The following is a 15,435-nucleotide window of genomic DNA, read 5'->3' as shown; positions in this document are numbered from 1 at the left end:
GCATCCATATAAATGTCTACTAACTGCAAATCCCCCACCAACAATGCCTTTGGAATAAATTACAACCAGCAAGTGGATTTACTCTTTAATACTGCAAATCAACACGTAGTACACAAGCAAGTATGTAAACAATTTAACGGGTGTAAAAGTGGTTGTGAAGACATACACACTATGCAGAAAAGTGTTTTTGCAGCTTAGACCCACATCATTTAACATTATGGCTATATAAGAGTCCTAACATGTTGCCCATATAGGTTGTTTGTCCCTATCATAGAAGACTCACCAATACGATGGCAGGCTTCTCTTGAAGTTGAGCCCTAAAGGCAGATTGCAGACATTGTTTGAAATGAGGGGAAATAGCGCCCCTGTGACGGCATGTGCTTCGTGATATAGCACCATGACTGCAGCTAGCTTTCTGGATGCGTCCTCATCATGGAAACCATCAGAAACAATTGTTGAGAGTATGGAACCATCGTCACAGCCTGACTCATATGCAAAAACAGGAAATACAAGATTAAGCTGCCAATTTAAATGAGTATTAAAAGGGGAAAAAAACAATAAATAAACACAACACCATGGTGTGTGGAGGGAGGACAACCCCACTGAATTGGCCTCCGCTCCAGACATATGCTCATGAGGCACTAGGCGTGTCCCATACCACTGAATACAGGTTGCACAGGTGCAGGGTTAAGGCACTAAAACTACATGGTTACATTTTTCAAAAGAACATAGGTTGGATTAAAAAGTAAAAGATTTTACACTGGACTCAAATGTCAGTCTCCTTTAGGAAAGTCCACAACCACAACCATCCACTCTAACCTCCTCCCAATGAAGAGTTCTGGTTCTTCTGGTCTTGCATTTGTACAGCTACTAAAAATATGTGACTACTATGTTACAGCTGGCCATAACCTGTTGGCACAAATGATGTTTAGACCTTTATTTTACCGTGGGACAGTGTCCAATGTGGAGTGAATCCAGTTATGTACCCAAATGCAGAAACATACTTTGGGTCCACAATCAAACCACTTAATTGTAATTTATGCTTTCTGTGGTTTTAGTCATAGTAACAGTTACTTATAGGGGGAAAAACCATTTAATAATGCACTTAAAACAAACCATACTTTGAGTGTGAGATGATTCCAATACAATCTTAGCTGTCATTTAACTCATTAACTGTTATAACTGTTGTAACCTTTGGGTCAACTTCAATCAAAATGCAAATCTGCTAAGCCACGATGATTTACTCTGCTCATTACTTATCCATAAATTACCACGAATTAGCAGCGCGACTCTTCTTGTATTTCTCACATGATTTTCTATGGATGTAAACTTTAAGCACTATTTAAAACGTAAGTCGTTTTCGACGACAGACGCTCATCAGAATCACAAGAGACTGCAACACTCAGGAAAGACTGCTGGAGTGTTGACTTGTTTCCTATTGAGCTGTCAGCTGAGTGATGACTTGGCTAAACTGTAAAGAGTGAGTTGACCTATTACTATGTAAATCCTGCCAAATTACCATACAATTGCATTGTTATTGTCCAGCTGCAAGCTGCACCATCAACAGAGCCTAATATTCCACCACTGCCTGTGCAGTTTACACTATTTTAATATGCCTGTGTTGTTTCTGCTTCATGGCAGAGAACTAATGGTCCACTAATGGATTCAAATGAAGGGTCTGAACTGTTAGACTTAATTTCCTTATTCCACATATAGGTGACATGGATATTTCTTATATATAAACACTAGGGAGGTTGACCTACTGTACAAAACATCACCACTAATTTAATGCACATATGAGCAATGGGATAGTCCACCGACCTGAAAGCCCATGTATATGGCTTGTTACAGCCCTCTGACTGGGCCCACACACTCCACCCCCACCTCCACCTGCAGTCAGCAGATTCCTGTTGATTCCTGCCATCTCTTTCATTAACACTATAACAGCTGGAGTAGGCTGGTGTTTCTTCCTAAACACAGTGCACACAAAAGCAGTTTGATTGGCTTTTGACCACATATGATGTCACATATATAATATTTTGTGGTCACAATGACGGAAAGCTGGACTCGATCTGCTGTCTTCTGTGGAAAACCCCTCAGAGAGTTTGTGAGGTCAAAATGGCGCGACTTTGTAGTTCAAAGGTAACGTCACCTAAATGTTCTGTGCTTCTCTGCTGCTGGTACAAATGACACACAGAGCTATTTTTTTACAGGAGGGCCCTCTTGGGAATCCTTTTTTTTGGGGGGGAGTGGGGAACAGTAACCGCATTGGATGATGACCTGGGATAATAATTACCTAAACAAATCTGTTACCCGGTAACATTATTATTTACTTTGATTCTGAAAGACTGTAAAAAACACTGTCCTGCTGTACAATCTGGTTGGATGCTCCTGTCTTGTCTCTTAGAGCCCTCAGATGTTTGTCTTCATTTAATTAGCATTTTAGGTTGAGCTAATAACCTAGGCAGGCCTTCTGGCTGTTACGGTTATTCAAATGGACCTTGTTCAACTCATCTTAAAATTATAATATGCCATTTTGTGAAATAGGCCGTTCTTTCGGAGAATTATATGAGATCAGTGCGGCTAAATATATTATAAAGTTGTAGTGCTTACCTTAGCTTAGAATTTGGGGTGAAAATCTTAGAATATTACCCTTATTTTCCTCCAGTGCCACCAACAGGAATATTGGGCGTTTAATAAAATAACTTAATAATGATTGGATGGATGGGCATAGCACAGTTAGAATGGATTGCTGTGACATTTACTGCACACATTGATGTCCCTCTCATAATCATGGTATTAATTGTAATGAACTTCCCACTCTAGTGATATCATCTATTTCAGTTTGTCCAATCCTAATCACATTGCCATCAAGCCAGTACAAATGTGCGTCAGCCTAATATCTGACACAGGGAGCAATCAAATAAATCTCTCAATCACCATACAGGTCAAGAGTGTTGCCACAATCCCCAAGCAGCACAAGCCCCTAATGAGGACAGTGAGTGTAGTTTATTATGGTCATTCTGATGCAACAACCCATCCGATATTACAGATGTGTGTCGCAGCATTTGCCTCACTGCAGAAACTGTCTTACTTGGAAATGTTCTTCCAATAATAAAATGTTGTTGTTGTGACACCTTATGTTCTTTGAATTTAAAGTAAGTGTCATCAGCACAGCTGGGGAACCCGGGATTTGCTTGGAGATGTGGTAATCAATCTATCAATCTAGCTATCTTATAAAAAATATAAAAAAAAAAAACTCTGCTTAGATTATTTTAAAACAAGCTGGTGGTCCACAGTATGACAGGCAGCGTGGAGCTCAAGCTCTGTACAACCAACACAGTGTTTGGTGTCAAACAAACATGGCTGTGCCTGTGATGTGTCTCGTCCCAAAACCTGAGGGAAACATTGGTAATTTAGTGTCCGAAAACAAAATGCTACTTAGGTAATAAATGAGTGGTGTTATTTTATCTAAAAATAGATTTAAATGAGCTCAACACTGTTGGGTGTTAAAATCTCTCTCGTTGTTTTAAATGCAGAGGGGATGACAACAAGCTGTGGGGAATGATTTATCTACCATGGCAATGATGTCTTCAGGTACCAAATTAAAAATAGTTTTAAATAGAGAGGTAGGAATTGGGTCAAGGAAACAAGTGGAAGAATACTGTCCTCAGAGTAACAACATCAACCAGTCTAAAATGCCCCAGTGTCATATTATTCTGTGCAGGGGATAAAGATAAAAGTGTGGTGTGCTTGTTCTGTCAGCAATAATATTGGATCTAAAATTGATTATTGATTATTTTATTCCTGATCCTCTAAGTCAGGAAACTCTGCAAATTTAGAACCGGGATGTTACTGTGGCTCCTGTTGGGCTTTACAGTGAATCTGATGTTTTAAAAAGCTGTCTGGGCTTGTGAATGTGTGGTTTTTAGTGAATGTATTATGATGTATTACTGATTTAGCTCCAGGGCATCTCCACTCAGCAGTTAAGTATCAAGTTTGACAGTTTTGTCATGGCACAATCATTTTTGTAGTTATACGTATTATAGTGTATAATATTCAATCACTGTAAAAAAAACAAATCAAACAAAAAAAAAAACAAGGTGACAATTCCAAAGCCATTTTCCTGCCACGCAGGATTTGTATATATTTCAGCTGTCCGCTCAGTAAACATGTAGGAAAGCTGAAAGGCAAATGAAAGGATACACTTACTGGGACACTTTTTAAAAATTAGCTTTTGCTATTAACATTAAGAAGATTACTTGAACTTCCAAAAAAAGGTGCATCATCATACAAGGCAACTGCATGGTAGTTTTCTGCTTGACAACAGGGGTACACTGCTTCGCACCACTAAACACACCAGGCGGATGGTTTAATGTGCACTGAGTGTCTCGCTCAAGGACACACCTGGTGCATGAGCTGGGATTTGAACCACGAGACATCTGTATCCCAGGCTGATATTCTACCCATTGATCCACCAGGCCGCTACATCATGTATGAATGTAAATAGAAAAGACTAAAAACAACTACTATGAACATGTCTGGTTTCAAAGCTACGTGAAACTAAATAGAAATGACAAGAACAAAAAAAAGATTTACACTAAAACAAAAATGCCTGGAGGAGGTAAAACTGGCAGGCAAATTAGAGTCATCAGTTCTGCAGAGCAAGGGAGGCTGTTTATCCCCCGTTAGTCCCTCTAGCGCTCTGTTTACCAGGCATTTGTAGAATGATTATTTTCAATGTGTGGGCAGACATCATCAGGAGAGATTAACCGGACACTTCCTGACTGAAGTGAAACATCTAGGAGCTCTTTGCCAAGATAGAACAGCAACTTCCACACTGATTTGATGAGACATTAAAGAGGGTGGATGTTGTCTTCAGTTTTTTTTTATTTGGTTGACACATGACACATATGTTCAGATCTATTCCAGTCTTATGTTCTCCAAACTAAACAAACAAACAAAAAAAGAAAAATAATACTGAACACTAGAAAATAATGTTACAGCTTCACAGCTCCATAATATATAGGACCCTATATATACCAGACCTGCCACCCACCCGACTGAACATGTGCAGCTGCTGGATGGCCGGCATAATGCTTCCATCTAGTGGTGCTGTTCCCCCCCCTACGGCTCCTGTTAAGTTCAAACACGAAAAGGTTTTATGCTTCAATGTACACATTTGGCCAAAATTAATGTAAGAACAATTTTCCTAATGTTGTAAAATGTTGTGTAAAATTTTCTACTCCAATACACCATTACTACAGTAAATGGTGTACTGAAATATACAGACACTATTTCTATATTTGTTGTATATTTGTATTGAATCGTACTCAATTTTATTTATATCTATCTATCCATCATCCACTGACCATAAAGTTGGAATAATTGTTTTGCAATGGTTAATTGTGGTTTTAATTTTGAATACGATATGTTTTAAAAAGATTGGTCAATAAAGTTTTGAGAAGAACACACTTTATGACAAATAAATCACAATTAAGTTGGGACACTTTGACGTGTGACCGGAGGAGCTGGAGATTGAACCAACAACTGGGGGATTAATGGACGAATGCTCCACCTTCGTGCACCACAGTTGCCCCCACATGTGACCTTAGCTTAGGAACTGCATTAGAATCTTAGCTTTTAATATTGTCTGTTTCTTAAGGGTCGGTAAAAAAAATAAGTTGTACAAGACCAAAAAAAGAAAAAACAAAAACAAAATAAGTACGTGGGGAAAATAACCATAGAATCTTTTACTAAAAAAAAAGATGTGGGCAAGAGAAAATTGTTTATTTCCATTTCTTTCAGACAAATATTCCAATGGATGTATTAAAAGCGGAATTTGCTTCACATTAGGATCATAAAACCTGACCACAGGCCTGTTTGGCCCAATGGTACAGTAGCTCATGGCAAAATAAATGATTACAACATAAAGCTTTAACAAAGAACATAGACAATTAGGGAAAATAACAACCAACCTCTTAGCACTGTCTGAAACAGCTGCTAAAGACTGAACTAAGTTAGACGAAGTAGTCTGAGCATCTATATGACATGGTTGGAACCAACAACAAAAAACAAACTAGAATATGCAAAAATACACAATGCGGCTACATATAAATCTCCTTAACAGCTATTGTGATCTCTGTGTTGTACAAGCTTGGCCATTCTAAAATAAAAAAAAAGCTTTATTTATTTCTTAGGTCCTTGAGGACAACAAGCTCTTACGGTAACTACAGGCTTTGATTATTTAAATAATTGAGTGTCGGTGCTGCTGTAGCCTGCCTGTTGGGATCTGTGAACTTTTCAATTAGGAGCATTTTCATGGAATCACCCCACAAATAAACACAATGATCACAGATGACAGTGGGCTTTTTTAGCTCCTGTATTTTCCCCCTTATTTGGAACTTTTTGTTCTCATTAAGGAAAAAAAAAAAAACCCAGAAGAGGGGACTGCAGTAAGAAAACACACATAAGGGAGAAAGAGGCTACTACTGTAACTGCTACACTATCTTAAAACATCCCTGGATTCTGCCTTTCGGTTAAGTTTGCATTATTAGACGACACATACAACACAACTATTCATAAAAACAAAAAGCCATTAAAGCTGACTTCCAGTCTATTCTGCAAGACTACACATGTTCTGTTGAAAAAACCAAAACAAACTAAAATAGATCCATTTAGCTGCTTTGGAAAAGAGCACTGGGTCACTACACACAATCCATAACATAATCTCTTGTTTCCAATAGATGCTCCCTGCACTCAGTTCTTTAAGAAATACAGTTACAGTTTTTGTGATCATGTTTTTCTTATTTTGTTTATTAATTTACCGCATTTTGAAAACACAGTTGCAGATTAATATTGATACTGATAATCTTTATACTTTATTTTAAAAACTTTATGTATATACCCTGTGACTTCGATATTTTACATGGTATATTAGACAGTATTAGCAGATGAAAAAGTACTAGAACTGTATCATTCACTCTTGATGTTATTGGAGGAATGCATGTGCAACTTAACACTCTTTTAGCTTCAACACAACATTCAAACCTTGAACGTGCAAACACTGTTCTACTGGATCATTTTTCTACTATTTCTCAGTCTCACCTCATCTAAACCAACACATTTCAGACATTTAAATGACCTGGTATTGCAATTTTTACAATCACAGTTAGATACTATAGGTTACTCCAAACATACAGAATGAGATCAGGACCTACAGACAGTGTAATAAAATGAAGAATTAATAAACTCCAGCTCAATACAATGTGATTATATATATATATATGTCAGTATCTCTGTCAATCTGGGCATATTTAAAAGGATTAGACATGAACACCAACTTGCTGCCTCCACTGAACACGAGATGTAGGCACCAATTTGTACAATTGTAGATTTTTACAACAAGTTAAAAAAGTAAACATTAGAGATTTCCCAATGTGATATCCCGAAGCATACGCACTAATTAGGGAAGAATTTTAAAGCAAATCCAATTCTAGTACGTACTTAGAGCCTTTATCCATTTAAATATGAGATAGTAACACACTGTACTTCCTAAACATGACTGGACCTACACACTGTGCAGGTCCCTGAACACCTCCCACACATGCAAGCAAATTTCTGGGATAATGTTTATAAGTTGCAGGCCTAAAGGAGAGTGTACCAATTTCAACTTCTGGGAGAGTTGGGTTCTTTGTAACCAGCACATTTTTCTTGTTAAAAATATTTTACGAATGACATGGGGGGGTGTGTAAAGCTTGGGCTTTGCTCTATATGCTACTCCTGTTGGCTGCGAGAGGATCAATGCAGCATCAGACATTTGCTTAATGCAAGATGGGACATTTCAAACATTCAAACAAACACCACAGGCCCAGAGGACATTTAGACTTGCATGAAGATGTCACAGTAGCACTTACAGTAAGATGTAAAGGGTAAATAGAATAGCAGTTACTAAACAATCAGGAGCCTATTTGTAGCAAAGCAGAAAACAATTCAGCAGCAGCTTCTCAAGTTTAGTCAGTGCTGAAGCTGCATTTACTGGTTAAAATGATAAATCACATGAATGTGGACTGCAAACAGCAAATGAAGTCATATCCTTTGTGATATCTGTTCAAAAGTAAAGGGGAGCTCAAATCTGCAGAAAGTTCTACAACATAGTTGGCTTGTCTTCATCTTACCTAGGCACTTGAAATGGCAAATCAAAGCCTGTGCTTCAACATTTTAATACAAGATTATGGTGTAGAGGTTGTTGTCTCATAAGCTGATGTAAGTGCTTTGCCAGGCTTAGAAACACTCTCAGATGCATAGGAGCTTAAAACAATTTGACTTTGTTAGTGCAGCAATGATCCACAGGTTGATAGGTCGTCTTAAAGTATGTTTCCGCATGTTTGCGGCATCAAATGGCAGTAGGAGGTACTTCAACTTCAGTAGCACTTAAGAATCACAAAATCCTGTAACATGTGAAGTAAACTACATACAGCATCTGATTTTACAGTTGATTGTGAAGATTTGGTTTGTCTAAAAATCTTCAGTGTGTCAGTCAGTGCGAGGGGGTGATGTGAATTTACTGTGCTTTGTTTTGAGATGAACAAAAAAAAAAACCTACTAGAGCAGCTTTATCTCATAACACTAAAAATCTTTTCACAGCTTCATCTGTTTTTGTGTTCATCTTGGCTGTTTGTGTTCTCAAAACTCTGGGCTTCAGACCCATGTGGGTGTTCACTCAGTTCCTCTGATTTCAGTAAAGCTACAGCAGTCTTTGCATTGTTGTGTTGTATGCTGACTGAGAAACACACACTGATAACCTGCATAGGGGGGATTGGTCTCTGGTCAATAGAAGCGTTTACGTCTGTTGTCCTTCCAGCGTGTGTAAACCATCAGTCCCACCACTGCCAGCACACCCAGACCCAAGATGGAAAAGAGGAGGGTGAAGAAGAACTGGACTCCGCTCATTCCTTCTTCCTCAACAGCAACTGCAAAGCAAAAGCGGGTTTTTGTTCAGTAATAAACATTTCTTGTTTCCCTAAAATCCAAAATCAATTCAACAACTTATTTGCCTCCATCTGTGTTATTTGTAAATAAATTTTTTTTCTGACCTGGTTTTCAGACCTGTTCCTAAACCTCATGCAGTGATTTTAACTAAAGAATCATTTCTGGTTTTAATGCAATGCTGCGCATGAAGATATATCTATATATCTCTATCTATATATAGATATCTATCTAAATATATCGATGCGTCTACACACAGTATATATATATATATATAAAAAAATAATTTTTTTAAGCGCTGTGAACCATCCTTGCTTCTGAAAATAGGCATCCTCTCTGGGATTCTATTTTTAATACTCAATCATGATACTGGCCTACTGCCAATAAACCTCACTAGTTTGTTCACAACGTGTGTATTTTTAATAATACGCCAACTTTTTTTTGCCCTTCTCCTATTTTAAAATGTGTTGCTGTCATCAAATCTAACATTTGATATGTTGTCTGACTACTATATGTAATAGAAAACGAAAGATCTTGTTGTTGACTGAAGAGGCAGCATCTACCACAAGCAGATTCAAATAAAAATCCAAAAGCTAGAGAGGAGCCAGATTATTTAACTAATCTAAGTGATGTTAAAAAAAATATTGATAAATTAACATTTGCTCTTCCTGAGCTTGAGAATTATCACTGACTAAACTTTCTAACTAATTAGTGTCTACAATTAAAAAAAAAGTTGATGCTGGGCTTAACCTTGGAACTGTTCCATGTTGTCAACTCTGGGTATGGTGACAACCTCCTCCTCTTCCTCCTCCGGAGTCCTGTGTACTGTCAACTCGTACAACTTTATGGAGATGATGTCGTGGTTATCTAGAGAAGCACAAAGACGTAATTAACACATAAAGGAAGAATTCACACTCTTGTGCCCTTTCACTGGTTTTTCTCTCATTTTATCATATGTGCTCTTGGTAAAGAAGCCACGTTTATGTCTTATTTGTTGACTTACTGGAGTTTTATTCTGTGTAGTACTTTAACTGCATTAACGATTGGTGCCTAGATGTCAGACTGTCTTTATTCATTCATCATATTTGAGATTTAATACCTGACAGATCTCCAGTAGCAGAGGAGGCACCAAAGAAGTAGCCTGTTGGTAGCCTCAGCCCAGTGATTTCAGCACACTCTTTCCATTCCTGTTTACCATCCACATCCACCATGAGCTGCAGAGCAGAGGAATGGTTAACATGAGTTGCTAATAAAATATACATAATTATCTAAACCTAAAGACAAATGACCACACCTTAGTTGGAAATTTCATACCGTGAGTTTGTTTTTGAAATATCTGACCAGGAGAAAGGTCTCATGGACTGTGTTGCGCACCATAGCTGTGCACCCCCCAATTTCAGTGGGTCGACCATCTTGATCGTGGTCATAGGACGAGGTTCCGTTCCCCAACGTCACAGATATGTAAGGGAACGTTCTCTGTGAGGAAGACAGGGATTTAGACAAACACACAATAGACATCCGAATGTGCAGAACCACAAACACACATAATGCACTGGTGTTTCAATTATAAATTCAGCATTCCACCTACCATATAACCACTTAGGCACAGCACCTAGGTGTTATTGTGCAGCACCTTAGGCCAAATCAATGGAAAAAATGCATTTAGGTGTATGAGTAATAATGTAAAAACAATTATGAGAGTTGTGAATAACTGATAATTTACATGTCTCTGTCCCTCTGGTGTGTATGTCATGTAAAATAAGCAGCAACAGCATCAGGTCAGCAACAAGTAAAATTGTAATCAGATGGAAAAATATATGGGATATACGGATATATGGGTGTATAATACTGTATCCTATGTTTACTGTATACAGAGTTTAAGGTTTGTGTTTTATCTTTTTTTAAAGAGCTTTCAGTAATCATCATCATTGATCAATTTATTTTAATATTATTTAAAAGATTTTTTTTAGTTTATGTAAATATTATCACTGATTCTTAAATAAGGTCAAGATTTTATGTGTCCCTATGATCCGTTAATGTGTGGTCCACAAAATAAATAATGATCATCATTGTAACAGACTTGTGCCAAAATTTCTCTTTGTTGTCATGTCAAACTTTAACTCTTGTGGCTCCGTGTTAAAAACTGACAATACCGTCCACATTCTAATCAATATTCAACTAATAAAATAGGACTTATTTCTGAAAGACCTCTGGGTTTCATAACTGATGTTGTTTTATTTTAATACAAGCGCGAGGGCTAGTTTGTACAAAACATTACTGTGTAGTAGTTATTGTAATCCACGTATATTTTAAACTTGTTATCTGTGCAATTAATAATTGCATTTTTATTAGCATCTTTCACAAATTTTGCAAGAAAAATGGTCCTAAACAATGTGGAAAAACCTTAAATTAACTTTGTTGTGTGCCCAAACCCAAAAAACAAAAACCCAAATTAAACAATTACAGCCTAATGAAACAGCACCATTGAATGAAACTTTCCAACTGTCACTCACATCATGGCTCCTTTCAGCGTTAGGGTAAGTGTCCACAACTATTGCAAGACCGACAAACTGGTTCATGTTGCCAAACACAGGACCTGCGAGGAAATATTAAGGTACAGAGGGTCCAGTCAGATAGCAAAGAAAGATATTGTTAATTTCTATGTACACGCTAAAGCGAAAGCTGACTGCATGTAGTCAGGGAGAACACAGATTCAGTGATAATAATAGGTGTCTATATTATTATTACAAAACTTTTGTTTTGCATAAGACAGAAAGGAAATAAAAAACATATAGTCATTATAAATTGGTCATTGGCCTCCCTGCTCTTAAAAATAAAACAAAAAACACAAAAGCTGCCTTGCTCATTAAAAAACCCATATTGGTCGAGCAATACAGCAAAGTTCCTGAGCCAGAATCAAACCTAGGACATCATGGTTATGTGGCATGTGCTTTAACTATTCAACTATCTGGGTGCTCCTAAAATTTCTCAGCAGTAAGCTCCCATGTCACTGTGTCCCTCCTGACTCTGTTCACTGTGACAGGGCAGTAGCACTATCAGTCAACCAGTGAGCAGCCTGGAAGAAGAATGCGTTTGAGCTGCAAATGTGCCGACTTCCAATTTGCACTGTTTGTTAGGGTGAACTGCTTCTCCTTTGTTTCTGGTAAAGTTAAATGTACATGTTACTAAGATGCTAATCACACAAAAACTGTGCTTAATTTCTAATATCTATAACAGCCTATAGCCTAGAACCTTAATTTGAACAACAAGCTAAGCATAATGCAAACTTAAATCCACCCGAGGAACTGAAAAAGCATGTTTGCATGGATCAGGCCTCTATGTAGCCTTATGTCTTCCTGTAAATGGTTTCATTTTCCCTGTAGTATCAAATCAATATTTTTCAAATTACCACATTAAAGTTAGAAATTACAGTATTGTAGCAGCCCTAGTATCTACTGTGTCCATGATAGTGAGACAATGTCAATGTGTACATTAAATTCATATATTTACTGTTTATCTTGTAAAATAAAGCTGGATAATGCTTATGGACTGATAATTTTAGTTGTTATTATTTTTCACAGGCAGTTACACGCTGCTGCTTGAAATAAGAAAGTGGCTGGAAAAATACTAAGTGAGCGGTAGATTGTGGCATCCATCAGCCAAAAACGTTAATGTCCAATCCTGGTCTTTACCAACCATTCTGCATGCGATCTCTTGTTAACCAGATGGCCAGTCCATCTCCGTTGAAATTCTTCTTTCCTTGGCCAGAGATTTTAAAGTGCACCTTGAGTTCCCAATCCCGCAAGAAGAAAGGCTAGAAAGAACACAAATAAACGCAAAGAGGTTAATCTTGTGCTGTGCCATGTGTAGCCTGCACTGGAGGGCTGAACTGAGTCTTCTTCTTCTTTTTCTTTCGGCTGTTCCCTTTCAGGGGTCGCCACAGCGAATCATGTCCCTTCATCTAACTCTATCCTCTGCATCCTCTTAACTGAGTACCCTCTGGAAACCTCCTAAATGCATTATTACTGTAAAATATACATTTCCGTTTCAAATTCATTAAACATATCTCACAACAATGTCATTTTAATATAACCCTAATTTTAATGTGCCATTTTCTGACCATTTCGGAGTTACAATGTAAAAGTGTAGGATACAAGTGTTAGAGACAACTTCCAGTGGCAACTGACAACTACCACAGGGCAGAGAATGCATGTGTGGGCTTTGTAGATTGTTGACTTACAATTCGACTCCACACTGCTCCCTGTCGGCTCTGCTGGTCGGGTGTCAGCCTCACATAGTCAGGTGTTATCACTGCAGTGCCCATCAGATCCCACTGTGAAGAACTAGAGAAGCCTAGCCCTGCAAGACAGCAGTGTACCTGTTGGCTACTGTATTCATGACAGTAAATACAATAAATGTTAAGGATACCTCCAACTATTCTTTGTCGATAAACAATGCAAAAGAACAGACAACTGACACTTTTAATTAACAAAGGCTATGAGAGAAGGTCATTTTTTGTGGGCATACAGTATATCCATTTACCTTGACCCTAAACTTGATTTATAATTTCATATACTTTCATTGAATTTATACTTGCACTGTTGTGTCTGTGTTGTGCTGCAATTACACCAAAAAACCTGTAGTGGGTGGTGGGGTTTCTCTGCCAAGTGTCTTTGCCACTGATTTATTTTTGGTGTTACAAACAATAGTGTCCTAAAACTGAGATGTTGAACAGCAGTTACTGAAATGACTGCAAGGCAGGAAACAGAGCAGACATTGGAGGAGATGGTCTCTACAGCCGCTGAGCTGGGAGAGGAAGAAGGGCCTGAGTGTGCCAGCGACAATTCTTGTGGTTTGCTTCGCTACGACACAAGGTTAGATTTCTAGGGAAGTACACGTCAGGCTTTGGCAACCAGGGCTGAGTAGGTCCTGGAGCTACACAGAATCTATTTGACAGCATAGATTCAATGCACAAGAATAAATCAAGCTTTATTTGTGAGCGATACTGACGGCTGTACTGTATTAATTGTATGTGGAGGAGAATATTAAAAATCTTAATGCTAAAACGCTTCATTGTGACATGTTCCTAACCTCACAAAGTCGCTGTCTCCCAGCAATGGAGACATTCTTAATGTCTTTTTTATTTCAAAAACACTAATATTTTATATTCTTTCAACGTGATGCTTTGTCATTTGAGATTCACGTGTTCATGTTAACATGTTCATTTAGATGAATCTTTTATACTGTATACTCATATAACATATGCATTTATAACGTGGTGTCCCATGGGGGAATAATATTAATTAAATTGGGCCATTACTTTTCTAAAATTATTACTTGACACCATATAAGATCATCCTCATACTAATGTGTACTCCGCTATATTTCTAATACATTTTCCTCTTCTTATTCCACTTATGAACCCATTGTATAGCTAGCAGAATGTCAGTCACTTAAAACTTTTCTTTTAATTCATGTTGATCCAGTGACATTTAAAGCAATGCTCTGCCCTGGAGTGAAACTAGCTTCGGTATCATCTCCTCAATGTGATAGGAATTATTGTTTTAATAAGCTAACTGTTCTCCTTTGGCGGCAAATAGCAGCTATACCGTTAATTCCCTATATTGTGACATTAGCTAAGCTGTGTAATCATAAATTCCAGGGGCACAAAGTCCCACTTAGTTAGCTAATAATTACCCTCTGCACCTAACGTTATTACAACATTGGCCATTACACACTGGGCTAAACGGGACAAAATGGTCTTAATATTGTCGGTCGACATTATCTTAGTTTAGGTAATTTACAGTTGGTAGCTAACGTTAACCTGAGAGTTTACGCTTAACTTACCACGGTACGGCTTCACCAGGGAATATTCTCGCTTTAGAAAGTCCTCCATAAACTCCTGGTCGTCTGCCAGAGACCGGCTCGTCAGAACACAAACGGTAACAAACAAACATGTTAATTCACGGATGTTTTTAAAGTTAAACATCGGGCGCAAAAGCCAGAAAGTTCTCAACCGACCCACAGTGTCAACCATCTTTACGCTCGCTCAAGAAAAGGTCACGTGGTTTCAAACAAGCGAGCAAGAAAACTGCACTTCCGGTTATAACTTTCCAAATAAAATACAAAACGTTGACAAATTGGGTTTAAACTTAAAATACGAATGAAAAAAGTAGTTCTATATTTTAATTCAGTAAATATACTTACCACTTAGATTTACTGAAGTAAAAGTAAAGATATACCTTAACCGATCGTTTAAGGTATAACGTTCACATAGAAAGACAGAATTTATTAAACGTGAACTTTTCAACTGTCTAATAATGTCCATATATAACATGTAAAATAAAGCCATGCGGTATTTTTAACATTAAAATATGTTTGCCAATAGTAGTTTTAGTGTGCTTATACTTTATTTGTACTTTATTATTGCTATTCATTCCATACAAT

The 15,435-nt window shown here is 37.7% G+C and overlaps 1 protein-coding gene across 1 annotated transcript; it reads right to left on the bottom strand.

Moving 5' to 3' along the window:
• Positions 1 to 5,775: 5,775 nt before the first annotated feature.
• Positions 5,776 to 15,060, bottom strand: lman2lb (lectin, mannose-binding 2-like b). The gene is made up of 8 exons (XM_067521470.1): positions 14,836 to 15,060; positions 13,229 to 13,347; positions 12,685 to 12,802; positions 11,502 to 11,584; positions 10,303 to 10,464; positions 10,088 to 10,202; positions 9,739 to 9,855; positions 5,776 to 8,972 (listed from the first exon to the last, which is right to left on the bottom strand). Exons 1-8 carry the CDS (start codon positions 15,023 to 15,025, stop codon positions 8,830 to 8,832), a joined length of 1,047 nt encoding a protein of 348 aa, XP_067377571.1. The 5' UTR covers positions 15,026 to 15,060; the 3' UTR covers positions 5,776 to 8,829.
• Positions 15,061 to 15,435: the final 375 nt, after the last annotated feature.

The sequence above is a fragment of the Channa argus genome, chromosome 11, assembly GCF_033026475.1.
Source record: "Channa argus isolate prfri chromosome 11, Channa argus male v1.0, whole genome shotgun sequence".
Classification (NCBI taxonomy): Eukaryota; Metazoa; Chordata; class Actinopteri; order Anabantiformes; family Channidae; genus Channa; species Channa argus.
This window is presented reverse-complemented; position numbering and strand designations above follow the sequence as displayed.

What these genes read in the sequence shown, in the direction of transcription:
- lman2lb (XM_067521470.1), bottom strand. Translation starts at nt 15,025, where the DNA reads ATGGTTGACACTGTGGGTCGGTTGAGAACTTTCTGGCTTTTGCGCCCG. An exon ending in CCTGGTGAAGCCGTACCGTG is followed by an intron (nt 13,348 to 14,835) that starts GTAAGTTAAGCG and finishes GCTGTCTTGCAG; the next exon opens with GGCTAGGCTTCTCTAGTTCT. An exon ending in ACGCTGAAAGGAGCCATGAT is followed by an intron (nt 10,465 to 11,501) that starts GTGAGTGACAGT and finishes TCTTCCTCACAG; the next exon opens with AGAACGTTCCCTTACATATC.